The sequence below is a fragment of the Numenius arquata genome, chromosome 5, assembly GCF_964106895.1.
Source record: "Numenius arquata chromosome 5, bNumArq3.hap1.1, whole genome shotgun sequence".
Classification (NCBI taxonomy): domain Eukaryota; kingdom Metazoa; phylum Chordata; class Aves; order Charadriiformes; family Scolopacidae; genus Numenius; species Numenius arquata.
In genome coordinates this window covers 27,119,091-27,133,943 of record NC_133580.1, presented here as the reverse complement: position 1 = coordinate 27,133,943, position 14,853 = coordinate 27,119,091, and the positions used below count along the sequence as shown (strand labels likewise).

At 42.7% G+C, this 14,853-nt stretch overlaps 1 protein-coding gene across 1 annotated transcript in view; it reads left to right on the top strand.

Moving 5' to 3' along the window:
- Positions 1 to 8,320, top strand: part of LOC141464717 (transmembrane protease serine 11E-like) — a 49,146-nt gene extending 40,826 nt beyond the window's left edge. The window contains exons 6-10 of the mRNA XM_074147791.1: positions 1,134 to 1,172; positions 4,446 to 4,641; positions 5,438 to 5,697; positions 6,503 to 6,645; positions 8,159 to 8,320. Coding sequence (XP_074003892.1) covers positions 1,134 to 1,172; positions 4,446 to 4,641; positions 5,438 to 5,697; positions 6,503 to 6,645; positions 8,159 to 8,320 — 800 coding nt within the window. The remainder of the gene's footprint in view (positions 1 to 1,133; positions 1,173 to 4,445; positions 4,642 to 5,437; positions 5,698 to 6,502; positions 6,646 to 8,158) is intronic.
- Positions 8,321 to 14,853: the final 6,533 nt, after the last annotated feature.

Sequence of the window (14,853 nt, the reverse complement as noted above, 5' to 3'; positions counted from 1 at the left end):
TCTAGTGATGGTGGATCACAAACATGCAATTCACCCTGCGTTACCAGGAGGAGCGTCAAGCCCACGAGCAAAACAGGAGTGAACACAAGCACAATAGGTGACAAATATGAGCCAGAGCCCTTCGCATTCAAAAGAGGCTCCTCCTGGCTTGGTGTGGTTCTAGAGCAAAATGAGGATATTATTCTCTGCAGCTGCAAAGAGGAAAGAGAAATGAAGTAAGTGGGTTCAGGCAGGGATCTGCTGAGAAAGGCTCTCCAACCGCAAAACGTGAAGTTGTGGATGTGGATAAAAATCGCTATATAATTTAAAAATTGTATTAAAAGTGTGATTTTTTTTTTTTTATTATTTTTTTTTCATTTGTTTTGACTGCTGGCAACTGAAATAGTAGCTTCTGTAAAAATAGCATGAGGGACTTATACTTTGAGCCACTGCTTGTTGTTGCCAGCGTGAGCATACTGTATTGTCCGTAAATATACAGCGTGCATATTAAAGGAGGGAATCCATTGCTAGGACCCGCTGCGCCATGCAATAAATTGCTATTAACTATCTCTTTTAGTGTTAATAGTGTGCCAAACACCCTGTTGTTCAATAAGATAGGAGAAAAGAGAGCGAGCCACTGCTGTTGTAAGCTGGCAGCGCTGCAGTGAAGTCAGTGCCTTCTGATCTCAGAGAGTGTGAGCACCAGATCTCCTCTGGCCCTTGCGCTGCTGTAAAATGCAGCCAGTTGGTTTTTTTTTTTTTTTTACAAAAAAGTGAACTTCGAAACTTTCCACTGTAAAAATCTCTCCACGACAAATCTCTGCATCTTGTGTCACGCAGGACTTGCTTTGTCTGTACTCCCCTCCAGAAACATCAGGGTCCTGCAGGATGGGGGGAGACCCTGTGCCTGGTTCTCGGGGGATATTGGCTACCTGGAGGACAACAAGAGGCACCGTGGAGAGGAGTGGAACGGCCGGCACAGGAACGTGACCACATACGAGCTACACTGGTTTCTCTAGCAGCCCCTAGGGGGGGGGTCAGCTGTACCTCCTGTGGTGCCCTGTGCTCAAATAGCTGTTGGGTGGGATGGCCATGCCAAGGAGAAACCTTGTCTGTGCTGTCCTGCCCTTACCGTGCCTGTTTCTCTCTTTCAGATATGGAGACGAAAAGAGCAGAAGCCCTCTTCAATGACAGTAAGTGAGGGAAAGCCTGGGAAATCTCGGATTGTTTTAATTAACATTAATAGTCTCTGAGCACTTTTCCTGGCCCTTAAAAGCCTTTTCTCATCCTCTTGTCTAACGAATGTGACCCTGCGTGTTTAGAAATCCTTCTCAGTCCCAAGGAAGCCTTTTTCATTACTGTCTTCTGGGATATTTAGGAAGACTGGCTTGAAAATAGTGGTGATGGGGTTAAAAATCCCTTCTAGCCTACACCTACTGCTGAGTTTCTTGCTCAGATTTTTGCAGTGAGATGTTCCTTCTCTTAAAAACAGCAGCCGTTCTGTGAGAAAAGAGCAAACGATGAGAAAAGAGCAAGTGCTGAGGGCTCTATAGAAATCTCCAGCGTCGGGCAGAGAGGAGACGCGCTGCGGCGTTAAGTGCCTATGGCACGCTTCTGCCTCCAGCGATGCTGGTGGGGAAGCTGGAGGGTGCATCGTAAATGCCAGCCCTACCATCGAGGAAACAGAGGACTTACTTAGCCAGGGAGGGCTGAGCACTGTAAAGTTCAGGACACTTGTTAATCTACGAGCCTGATCCGGTTGCTGTTTGGAGCGGCGAGAGCTTTTACACTGTGCCTGCTTAATAGTGTACTTGGACAGGCGGAGACTAAGCCGTGTTTCTACAATGAAAGCTGAGACGTTTCAGACGACACCTAGGTGTACGCAGTGAAATTCAGTGAGTGAGGAAGACTTCCACTAAATAAAGGAACTTAATTGTTTGGGCTTGTTGACTGCTTTAGTGTCAGGCACAGCAGCGAGCTGCCAGGAGTACTATAGGGTGCTAAAGGCAGGAGAGTCCTTATCACGGATTTGAGTGCCTTTGATATTTGAGCAGATTATAGTATATTATAAATAGAATAAAACACGTACTTAAATAGACTACTTCATCAAGTCTAATCCTGCCTGCACGGGGCAGACAACCTCTCCCCTGTCTCCCTGATGTAAAGTATTAGAACTGCATCTTGGAGCAGCGATTGCAGAATCTGCTTCATATATGCTTGTCTTGGGTGCATATACGTCTTGCGTGTCATATATTGTCTTGGACGCTTGTTTTGTTAGGTTGATTGTTAGGTAGCATAACAATTCATCTCCACCTTGCTACCTGTTATTTTCCTCTCCACACATGAAGTGATGAGTTTTACCACTGAACGCGTACCGGCACGTCGTTCAGTCGGTGCTTTAAGGATGGCAGGGACCTCTAACACAGCCTGGGAGTGAGAACCGCCCCAAAAGCCAGTAGGACTGGGCACACGTGGAAGAGTTCGGGGAAAAAAAATGGCTTTCTGGGCGCTCTCAGAAATTGGGAATTTGTCATTTTCTTCAGTGTGCATCCAAAGGAAGGAAGGACCACAAGGAAATGTATAGAAGTCACATCAGCCTGTGATTATAATGAAAGTGTTCTGGATTTTGGAACGGCTAGCAGCACAAAGTTGTTCGTTATGGAAATAAAAGGCAATAAATAAGGCAATAAAAGGATTGGTCTTCTCAAGCCACTACTTTAGGGGTTAAGTTGAAGTAGTTTGTTCTAGAGACGTTTTCAAGCTTGAAGAGAAGGAAGTCAGCTTGTTTGGAGATGTAATAGTCATAAAAAGCCATATTTGCTTAAAAGTTGGGTTTCTTTTAACCATGGAAAGGTTTGATCAGTACCTTAGCAGCAGGCTGTCATGTAATTGAAGATTAAATAGCATCACTTTTTGGGTCAGTTGTAGGAGCTGGTGTTCCGGGGCACTGATGGAACTGTGAGTTTCTCCCTGTGTTTTGAACATTGGCTGCTCAGATGGTTGACAGGATTGTGCAGTTTTAGGGACAGTAATTGAGGATTACCAATAGCTTTCCAGAGGTATGGAGAATACCATGGAGAATCCAGAAACATGCTCGTGCAGACGGTCTTATCAGCTGTGGTATGTTCTCCAGTTTTCCTTTCCCATGGAAAGTTTTGGACAAGTAGATTTAGATTTCGCTGATGTCCTTCATTGTGTTTTTAAATCTCAGACCAGGGCAGACTCTACACCATGCATGTGAGCTTCTCAATATTAGATGACTTTTTGTTTGGGTTTTTTGTTTGTTTGTTTGTTTTTTGTTTTGTTTTGTTTTTGTTTTTAAATTTATGAACAGCTTTCAATCTGCTGTGTTATTGCTGCTCCTTTTGACGATGAGGTACTGTTAACATAACCTTGTGCAGATCCTAGCAGGAAGGGGCAGAGGTTACACTCTGCGTGGCTCCAGTGTTTCACTTCTGAGGACTTCAAGGGCCCTGGAGCTGGAAGCTCTTCGGTGACGTGCTACCCATTTCTGCTTTGTTCCCCTCTGACTCACTGTCTGCAGGAGACTGGCAGTGCAATGGTTTGGTTTGTGTTGTCGCTATGCAAATAATTGTTAGCTCTGTCTCTTTTTCAATGGATTGGGATAGTCCTGTCTGTCAACTTTCCTAAGGTCTAGCTGAAAACGGGGCCTGGATGGAAACTAGTGGGTCTTGGTCCAGGTAAGACGGATTTGATGCTGATGCTGATGGGAGAAGACAGCTGAAGCATCTCTGTCCGTTGAGGATGTTTCTAAAGCTACTGGGGAGCTTCAGCTGCTCCTGAATATCCTGAGTTTAGTGGCTGAAACCATGGATATTTTCATTTCTCTCTGGGTTTGGAGGATAATACTTTTCGTCATGGATACACACTGTGCTGAAGGTATCCATGCCTTTGTCATCTCTGGCTTGGATTAGTGTGATGCTCTTTGCCTGAAGTGCCTCTCCAGGTCCACTTACAGACTGCCATTTGTGCAATGTGCATTTACCTGTTTCCAGGTGACACCTCGCTGATGTAACCTGCGTGCATGCGTGGAAAAAACCCATGGCTTGGATCATTCCCACCTTAGATTTTGCCTTGTTCATGTTTTATCCTAATGACAAATTACCTGGGACATTAAAGTTGGCGATCCCCTTATTTGGGAATTGTCCTGGGTGTGTGGTGAAGGGTTTTAATTCTTGATTTGGACTGCTCGCATAGCTAAGCCTGAATGGTTGACCATCATGGCTTTCCATAATAGTCAGTTGTTAATTCAGGCTTCTAACAGAATGGGTTGTGCATGAGGATCTCTGATCTTGGGGGCTGGTGGAAGGTATGTTTTCTTGTTGATGTTAATACTGTTAGAGAACCTAGGCGGTGTGTAATTTTACATGCGTTTTCCACAGCCATTGAAAAGCACATTTACTAAACAGGAGAGCAGCTAATACACTCTTTCTCCTTTTTGACAGTCTGTGGGTTACGGCAGAATAGATCAGTCAAGTCAATGGCAAAATCATCGTCACTGCGAATAGTTGGCGGACTGTCTTCTGCAGAGACCGGGGACTGGCCGTGGCAGGCTAGTTTGCAGTACAATAATATCCATCGCTGTGGCGCAACGCTCATCAGCAATACGTGGCTTGTATCCGCAGCTCACTGCTTCAGAGAGTAAGTTCCCATTTGAACGAGAACCTGCAGCAGAATGTGTCCTGTGTGTATCGAGTGGCTTTCCAGATTTGCACCGCACCCCTGACTCTTTGCAGAGGAACTATTTTCTGCCTTGGAGGAGGAAAGTCAGGGTTAAGCAGACCCATCACTTGAATATTTCGATGAGAAATTAAAGGCTGACTCTTTGGAGCAGAACTGGCAATTGTACGAGTGGCAATCAATAGGCATTTGGCCTGTTGAGCTAAGAAGTGCAGAAAAGGTAATGTGACTGAAACGGCAGAGTGTTTGTTTCCTGTTGCACTAAACATTTCTAAAGGTGCTCCTTCATATTGCAAGTAGGTTGCTGCTGCTGCAGGCTCCTACCAGAAGTTATATTTCCACATTCCCACCCCTCCGCTCGGCCATCCGCTCCCAGTGCTCTTCTGTTTCAAGTGTGGCAATTGTGAATCTGCAGGGCGTGGGAAATGGAACCGCTGATTGAACAGATTATTAACATGCAAAAAGAGTAAAGGAAATGAAGAGTTTTCTAGCAGAAGAGCTTTTTGATTTGATGACAACCTGCGGCTAGATCAGGGAGAAGGAGCAATGGAGGAGTATGACAGCATGGTTGAGGAAGGAATGCAGGATTGCCCTCTTCTAGCAGCAGCCCACAATTAGGTGGGACACAGCATTATGGAAAGAGAATCTAGGAGGGAGCTGACTTGAAGGAGCTTTACAATAATAGTGCTCACCAAGTTTAAAGTCCCAAACACTTATGTTTACAGCTAAATACTTACAGCACTCTTACCTTTTTCAGCATGGGTCATCCTCAGAAGTGGACTGCTACTTTTGGAGCTGTTTTGAAGCCACCAAGCTTGAAACGATCAGTCAAGACTATTATTATTCATGAAAAATACCGCTACCCAGAACACGATTATGACATTGCGCTTGTGCAGCTCTCTAAACGAGTTGAGTTTACGAGTAGCATACACCGCGTTTGTCTGCCTGAGCCATCTGAGACTTTTCCGTACAATATTTACGCTGTCATCACAGGCTGGGGAGCACTTACCAATGACGGTGAGTCCTGACTCTACCATGTTACATGTTACATACACGTTACATACATCTATGTTACATAAACACCTACGTTTGTGTAGATGAATTGATGCCACTTCTGCAGCCGTATGTCGTATGGCAGCAAGCCTAACTCTTTGTCTGTAAGCAATAGGTTTGTTTAATCAACAGCAGCAGTTTCTTGTTCTAAAACGAGAGCAGAAAAAGACAGAGCTACAATCCACTGAAGCAGAAATCAGGAAGAAGACTGTTCTCTTTTTCCAACCTTTCCATTTCCTATTGTAAATTCTCAAGACAGGAAGTCCAGCCACGCGTGTGCTTATAGAGCACCTGAAAAATTATTCTCCCAGCCCTAGCCAGAAGCGACAGATAACTCTGGGGGCTTTCAGGAAAATGTGCAGTGAGCTGCAGGTGGTGATTTACACAAGCTCGCACTCTTACCAGGCCACAACAAGAGTAGATTTAGCAATGGAACCAAGACGTCTTCATTTTGTATAATCTGTGCAAATTGCTAGGTAATTTGTGTTCCATGGTGTTATATGGAACATGTATGAAATACAGGGGTTTACACTTAAGGCACTATGTACCATGCAATCATTACTTCTATCTTAATGGTACAGTTCTTAAGTAAGACTATGAGTATCTACGTTTTCCTTAAGGGCCTAACCTAGATAGATCAACAAGCAAAACATCCATAAGAAACTAAGTCAAGCTGGTCCTCCATAAGAGAACATTAAAAGCTCTTCCTGTATCTTAACTATTGCAAAGTAATTCTGTTGATAAATGCCCAAACTCTGTTCTCCCTCAGGTCCAACTCCGAATGCTCTTCAGGAAGCAACAGTGAAACTTATTGACTCCGACACTTGCAACAGAAAAGAAGTGTACGATGGCGACATAACACCCAGGATGCTGTGTGCTGGGTACTTGGAAGGAGGAGTAGATGCTTGTCAGGTAACTGTAGCTGAAAATTAGAAGGGAAAACTATTTTAATGCTGACCGTAGTGTCTGGTTGACCAAATCTTAACTGACAGTGTATTAGTCCATTAAATAGGCTCCATTCAAACTGGAATTAAGTTGTAAAATGAAATAGCATTTAATACACATCATTTAGCACATAAAACCCATACTAAGAGAGCTAAATTAGTATAATATTAAGAATTTAAACCTTTCATAGCATGAAATGAAATTCTTATCTGTAACTCAGAATAGCTACTAGAAGCCCATTTGCTTCTCATAATTTCTTGTGTGTGAAATCCAACTAACAATTTGTTTGCAAAGTGGTATGACAAGATGTTGACAGAGATACTAAACGCTGCAATACTAAATATGAGCTAAAAGTTAAATGTCTCAAGCAGCCAAGACCAGACATCTGTACAGTTGAGAAGGAAGATGTTTAAGAATGTAGTAATGAAGCTGCCAGCAAAAATGCACTATCACTCATTGAAATTAAATTCTGGACTGGATCATCTCATAAAAGATCTGTTATGATACGATCTTTGGTAACAGACTTGGATCAGTGGAAGGAAAACTGTCTGAAACAAATAACTATAAGGAAGATAGGTGTAAATGGAATGGTAACAATACATGCATGGTGCAGGCTTGCAAATGTTGCAAGGAAATGCTTATGTTCAAACTATAATATTTCCGTAACGATAACTTTTTAAAAGGTAATTTCTATTTATGTTATTTACAATGAATGTACTTCTAAGTGCTGTTCAAAACAGACCCTTTCCAGAATCCCAGTTCTACAGATTTACGCCCAAAGCCTCGCAAAACAAGTCTGGGAGGCTCAATTCCTCTGTTCCTGTCTGGCTCAGCATTGAAGAGACCTGAACAGAAGGATGCAACTGCTGTTTATTTCAGTAAGGCATTTTGGTGGAAGATGGGGAACTTGGTCTCTTGCGTGAGGATTGCCTTCCAGCCTGTAGGGTTTCCAGTTTAACTATTATTACCATGTCGTGCTATTAACAGTATCTGAATTCAGCCTTTTAAGAGTGGCTAACATCTTAAGGAGATATTGTCTAATTAGAAGACCAAGTTCCCCATTAAATCCTTTTGAAATGTTGCTGCTGCAAATGACTAGAATAATCTGTTGAAAGGATAGTGGTTACTGTAAAAAAAAAGTTCCTCCTGGCTTAGATTGCTGTATATATTTATGTTTCCCTACTTTGTATGACGAGAAAGACAAGGCAGGTGAGGAGCAGTGTTCCACAAAACAGAAGAGAAACTTTTTTTTTTTTTACTGTAAGACCACAAAGACAGGTCAGGAGGTTCCATGGCAAACAGGAAAAAGCCACAGACTTCCAACTCAAGTTTCAGAAACAGCCTGGATTCTGCACAAACGGCAGCTCTTGAAATACTGCTTGCTTTCTTCTCGTGTTGGATGCAACCTCCTGTCTACGGAGAGAATGATATTTTCCCTTCTGATCAATTAAATCTTTTTTTTCCCCTCCTCTTTCTCTAGGGGGACTCTGGGGGACCACTGGTTACTCCAGACTCTAGACTGATGTGGTACCTCGTGGGAATAGTGAGCTGGGGAGACGAATGTGCCAAACCAAATAAACCTGGAGTTTACACACGAGTGACTTATTTCCGTGACTGGATTACCTCAAAAACTGGCATCTAATTCCAAAATCAAAAATGGATTTAACTACATAGACTACGTGCAACTCTTCATATTTGTCTGTAATTCTGAAAGGTTATTTTTTTTAGTATATATATTTCTGTGTAGTTTTGGCCGAAGCAACCTTTGCCTGCAGCAAGCGCTATCTTTGCTGTCTTAGATCCTAAGCCCTTGAGAATTTATACTAAATGTATGAGATTGCTTGCCTCATCTTTGAGCCTCAAAACATTCTCACTTATAAGAAATTACAAACTGACATCATTAAACTGAAATTTAAAAGTTACCAATTTACCTGCTTTATAAATACAAACATTTTCCAGGAAAAAAACCAAAAAAACAAAAAATTTTCTTCAGCCATGGCCAAGGTCTGAAGCTGAACCTTCTTCCTCCAGTGAAGCAAATGTTGTCACAGCTGTGTTTCCAGCAAAGCGAACCCTTGGTTATTATTCTTCTTAGAGACTACCATCTGCACAGACTGCAGCCGAGACCCTGGACGCTCGCCCTGCTCAGTGGATCAATCAGGACTGAGAGTCCTTAGGTCCTGCCTAAGGAAAAGGAGGATTTCTGTGCTTGCAGTAAGTTGGAAGGGAAAAGATAAAAGCTTGACGTTCTTCATTTGAAGCACATTTTTAACAGAAAATTTTTGGCGGATTCTGTGAAGTTCAAGTTACCTGAAGGTGCTATTGTGGAAGCAGTTTATCACAGTGCTGTGCTGCTACCTCTGTACCAGTTGCCTTCTAGAGATCTACTCTGTTCAACTGACAACATGCTTAAGATAAAAAACCACAAGCTCTGCCAAATTTGTCTGTAATATGTACGTCCCCATGAACAACTTCCTTGGGAGGAAATCCAGCATTTAAATTTTTGCTAAAGGAAAAATAAATATTCACAACAAGTAATCTGGGAACTACCTTTTTCATTCAAGAAATAGTGTACTTTTCCAAGGGTATGCCAGCCAGTGGAAACCATCTCACTGCAAAGAAAGCAATCGGTGATACTGTCTTGCTTCACTGATGGATTCATCTCTGCCACGCATGAATATGATCCTGTCTTATGAGGCTGAAGAGTAATTTCACTTTAAAGAACAGTCCTGCTAAGAACTTCAGAGTAAATGCAATCCTCACACACCAGTTAAGCACTTTTCCTACCTCTGTGCATGACATCTCATGGACTGCTGGTGGAAGAGGGTCCAGTGACATGACTATTACTGTCCCCTAGAGCCCAGGCCTTCAATACGAGGATCCAAAATGTCACTCCAGTACTGTCTCCTTCAGTCTTTGAATGGCCACCGGACTGCTTAGGCTGTGAATGCAGGACTCACTGGAGTCTGTATGAGACATGAGAGAAGCTGCAAGCCCCACAACTACTACAGCCGAGAATCTCTCCGAAGCATCCTGCCTCCCCTTCTGCTCAGGACTGGATCTCTCCTCAGCCTTCCTACTGTGCAAGCTCTCCAATAATCAGCATCCCTGGGAATGAGATGCTCGGCATTTCTTGAAAACTCACACCCTGAATTACGAGCCTACATATGGATGGAAAAGCCTATGTTTAAGCCTCAGTGGTGGAGGAGGAGGTTGTCTTATTATCATGCTCCTTCCAGTCTTTCTACATATCTTTGGAATTTCAGTAAAAGACAAGATGCCTTATCTCAGAAAGAAATCTACTGAAGATGTTAGATTAGTTTTGGTTTTGAAATAGTAGGATCTTTATTCTGATTTTCCATGTCCATTATAAAATGAAAGGATCTTGGGACAGTTAGGAGAATAGTTAGATGCAGCAAATCCGTTTCCTTAATTTATTGATGAAGTTTGTAATTTATGCACTTTTGAGTTGCTGCTATTTTTCAACTAAGATTTTACTCTGGGTCAGGTTCAGTTACAAAATGGAAACTTCATGGTTTTGTATTACATCACCTGGAAACACTGTTTTCTTCTAGTGTTCAGGTCCCCTTTTTTCGAAGGCATCCTTTGGAAAAAATTACATCTAGGTTTTTGTGCCTCTTATTGCTTTGAAGGTGAAAATCACAACAAGTGTCCTTCCTTATAATCAACTGACGAATTGCAATTGAAATTTTCAATTTCATAGATAGCTAAGGCTTTGTTTTGCACTTAAATCTATCTTTTTGCCTAGAAAACGGAGGGGCGACAACAACAAGGGGGTGAGGCCCAGATTTGATACAACCCCTATAAACTGGTTCCTACCTCACACTGCAAGTGATATGTATATATAATACCTTTAAAATGAGAAAGGCAGCCTTTATTTCAGATTTTCTCGTGAGAGGCCAAACAGCCAAGAGGTGTGTGGGAGAACGTCTACCTTACTCAGGGAGTCCTGAGCCAGCCAGCTGCACTTTTCACAAATTTTTTAGCAAACTGTCTGGCCTGGGTTTGTCCTATACTCCATGTCAGTGTTTTATTTATGAAGACTCTGTTTGTTTTCTGCCCTAGGATAAAGCAAAGAGAATATTGTATGGTTAAAGAAAGGATTTTTAAAAACCTTTTATTATTGTTGACGTTAAGATTTAGCAAGGATTATAAACGATATAAAGGTAATACGTTTCATAACATTAAATGCATTTTAAAACAGTTGCTCCTTTTTTTGTCTTTTTTTGCTTAATAATAACCAAGCTAAAAATTAGTCTATTTTGAATCACATACAAGCCTCCTTGTTTTCATGTAAGACTATTCTAAAACTGCAGCTCTGCCTGTTCATTCCCCATCCTGGGATTGTTTGTCTTTTAAGAGCGGCTGGAGCTTTAGAGATGTTTCAGCAAAGACAAGGCGGGACATCTGCTCTTCCAAAATACTCAGAGGTGAAGTTAGGTTAAGCTAGCGCTATGCAAATTTGAGAATTAATCCGAAGCTTCATCCAAGAATCCACCACCTGGCTTCTGGCCTTGGAAAAACTTATCCTTCTAGTGTGGCGTTCTGGGAAATTGGCTGTAGGGAGGCCTAAGTAGCTGATGTACCAATTCTCCTGGGATTTCCCAGGCAGATTTAAAGCATCAAGAAACATGTTCCAAACTTCTGGTTATACAAATTGGGTTGTTTGAGGCTTGCCCAATGCTAATTTTCAGCCTGGAGCACAAGTAGGAAAGAAATGAGAGGCTGATTGCACAAGGCCTAATCGTGTGAGGAGGTCTGTGTGAATGACATCAATCCGTCACCGGGATTCCTTATGTAAGTAAAGCTTGTAGAAACTCCAATTCCGTATCTGCTGTTCCTGTTAACAAATTAGAAGAGCTGAGAGCCAAAAGTTATTATTGAACCCAATGAATATTTATTGGGCAACTTGCAGCCTGCGTTAAGAGATGCACACGCACAGAAAAGCCGGCTCTTGCTTTTGGAAATGCATTCATGCACACGTCAGCATGGAATCAGTTTAGGTAATTGCTGCCCTTGTTTATCTGGATCAGGATTTTAAGAACATTGTTAACACGGTTTCTAGGAAGGTGTCACTTGCTAGAGCAGCCTTAAATGACAAGATCCTTTGGCCCACCCCATTGGGAAGCTGGAGTCCTTTTAAGCATGCCAGCAAAGCACTCCTACACCGCTCGTTGTGCCAAAGAGAGGAGACAAAGCCTTGCCAGGCAGCACCTCACTTCTGCAAGAGCTGATGGCAAGCCAGAGCTGATGGCAGGAAGCTTGGAAACCCACTGAAGGATGCTGATGTGGATGTACGGTCATTTCTCCACCAGCCTGAATGCTAAACTGAATTGTGTTGGCCTTAGAACTTTCAAATAACACATTTTTAGGGAGAAAAGTGCATAGAGTTTTGTCTGCTAATTTGCTTATTAACTAAATAAATTGGGGAACCAAATGCATTCCCTCCCCTAAATCCTCACTTTGGAGTCCCCATTAAGAATATGAAATCATGCTTGGAAATCAGAAAATTAACAGATTGGGGGGAAAAAAAAGTGCAAGCAGCTGGGATTTTCCCAGCAGATGGAAAGGAGATTTGCAGCTGTATCAGCTTCAGCTCCTTTTGAAAATACTGGCTCTAAAAATGTCTGCCATACCTGCATGCAGGATGACCCTACAGCAGTGCACATAAACTGAAGTCACAGGGATTTCGGGCATGAATAGCCTCGAAGTCCAGAGGTGGTGGTGGTGGTGGTGTTCTCCTGACCACAGCCATGTACCGCTCAAGGCAAGTCAGTAAACTGACAGCCTTGCTCTGTACCTTTTGCCAAGCTCAAAAGCTGTAGCTGACTTTACCATGGTACAAATACGGAGTTCAGATTTCTTTTAAATTAAATTAGTTTATTTAACCAACTTCACTAAGATTTTAGGCTCGTATGTATTTTTAAAAGAGGATGCTATGGGGAAAAAGAAAAGTCCAGATGTTTCAAATTTTGCAGTCTTGGAGAGAAAAACCCATGTTTTTTTATTTGGTACCATCAAACCTAGAGGGCTCCTGAGTTCACCCACTAATTGATGCATTTGGGAAACAGTTTCTTTGGCTTCTGGGGTAAAGAGAATCTGTCCATTTTTATTTGCCAATTTATCTTAGAATGCCCATTCTAAGTTCCACTTTCACTCCTTCACGGTTCCGCTGATGGTTAGTCTTTGCTTAATTACTGCTGAACTGTCAGGTGAGAATTAACTGGCTGTTGCTGTTTCTCTGTTTAGGCAAAAGGCTTTTCAGTATCCACTGTTACTATGCAAAATATGTTTCATGTGAGATGACTGCATATTGAAGTGACTGGTATCTTAAAAAAGGCAGTAACTGGGACAGAAAGATGGTATGTAGCAGACTTTTTTTTATTATTTTATTTTTCACAACACATTTGATTGGCAAGTTCTTAAAAATGAGAACTGTTAGTTTAACCGAAGGGAAAAAAAAATTGAAAGAGGTTCCTTTTTAAGGAAAGAAACAACAAAATTAAAGGTAAAAATCACTGCCAGAACTGAAAGTTAGCAAAGTGGCAAAACTGAAGTGGATATTTTTTGCTGTCTTTAAACTTTACTTCACTTTTTTCCCACCGTTTATACCTGGGACTCCTGTTAATTCTAGTCACCAGTTACCTGCACTGCTCTCTGAAATTCCTTCACTGAAATAACGGAAGTCATTTTATGCTTGTGTTTTCTGATTTTTATGTATTATGTGAAAAAGATAAAAAGCAAACACCAGCCTTACATATCAATTCCTTTACCGGTAAGAATCGCATTCATCATCCAGAAGAACTGAACCGCTTTCTCCCTTTCTCCCCATTTTTCAGTCCGGCATTTCAGACTTCTAGTGGCCTCTAGCGGTTCTTTGAAATCTGCTCCGCCTGTCTTTTGATTATTTCTGCCTGTCACAAACAAGCTGTGCAGCCATCAAGCACTTTCACCCTGATCCTGCCGAAGCACAGCCTGTGTTTGAACTAGCGCAGTGTTGCCCGGCTTCTCTTAGTCTTCGTTACTAATTCAGTACAAAAGCTGCGTGCGCTGTTGGGCTGAGGTGTAAAATCTCGAGGAAGCCACGTAAGGTTGCTCAGGGAGAGAGATGCTAAAATAACGTATTGGATGCTCACAGAGGACAAAACTTGGGCCTTCTTGCTCCTAGAAGTTCCCCAAAACCCAAGCAAGATAGGGAAAAGGCTTGCTTTGTGTGTGTGTGTACTGTAGGATGCAGATAGTTTGGGTGGGTTTTTTTTTTTTGGAAGTTACAAATATTTTAAAATATAAGGTGACTGTACACACCGTATACAATGACATTTTTCAGTCATTGCTTGTGCAGTAGCACGAATCCCTCCCATGCTATCCAAGATGTGCTAATGGTATCGAGAAAGATTTAAACTCGTCTCACCTACCCCGACCATTAGGAATAACAAAAAGGAAGGCAGAGTTTTAAGTCGAAGGGAGATTAAATTGCCTGATGGGGAGGCGGGCAGCGCTGGCATCTTCATCAGAGCTTGGGAAACAGGGGAGAAAATATTTCTAGGAGGTGATGTTGAGTTGGTGGTGGAGAGATATAGTTGGGTGTGTGTGTGTGTGTCTTTCATTTTGGTTTTCTTTTGGGTGTGGTTTTGGACTAGATGATCTTAAAGGTCCCTTCCAACCTAGACGATTCTATGATTGCTGCAGCTTGCTTTCTCCTGGTTAAATGCCACCCCCCAAAAAAAAGGGGAGGGGGGGTGTGAGCGATATGTTTCCTCAGGCCTATATAGGGCGATGGTATGTGGTATGGTTTTCACCACTTTTTCCCAAATCCGTGCTCCTCAATGGCCCTGGATCCTCTCTAGCAGTTCGCAACTTCGCTCCCTAGCCCCTTTTAATGACATTTTGCCAGTTTTTGAAGCAGGCAACATCCTGCCGGCGCTCCCCTGCAAGACGTGGAGACAGTCACCTCAGCAGCAGGGCTCAGAAGCGCTCTTGGTCGTCTGAACTGGCCAGCGCTTGAACCTAACGGGGGTTTGGTTGGGTTTTTTAAATGGCTTATACGTCCCCCGTCGGGCACTGGCAAAGGAAAACGCACCCGCCGCCATGTCGCGCCGGCCTACGAGCGCCCGACCGGGCCCGCCTGTGCCTCAGGGCGGGAGGAGGCGGGCC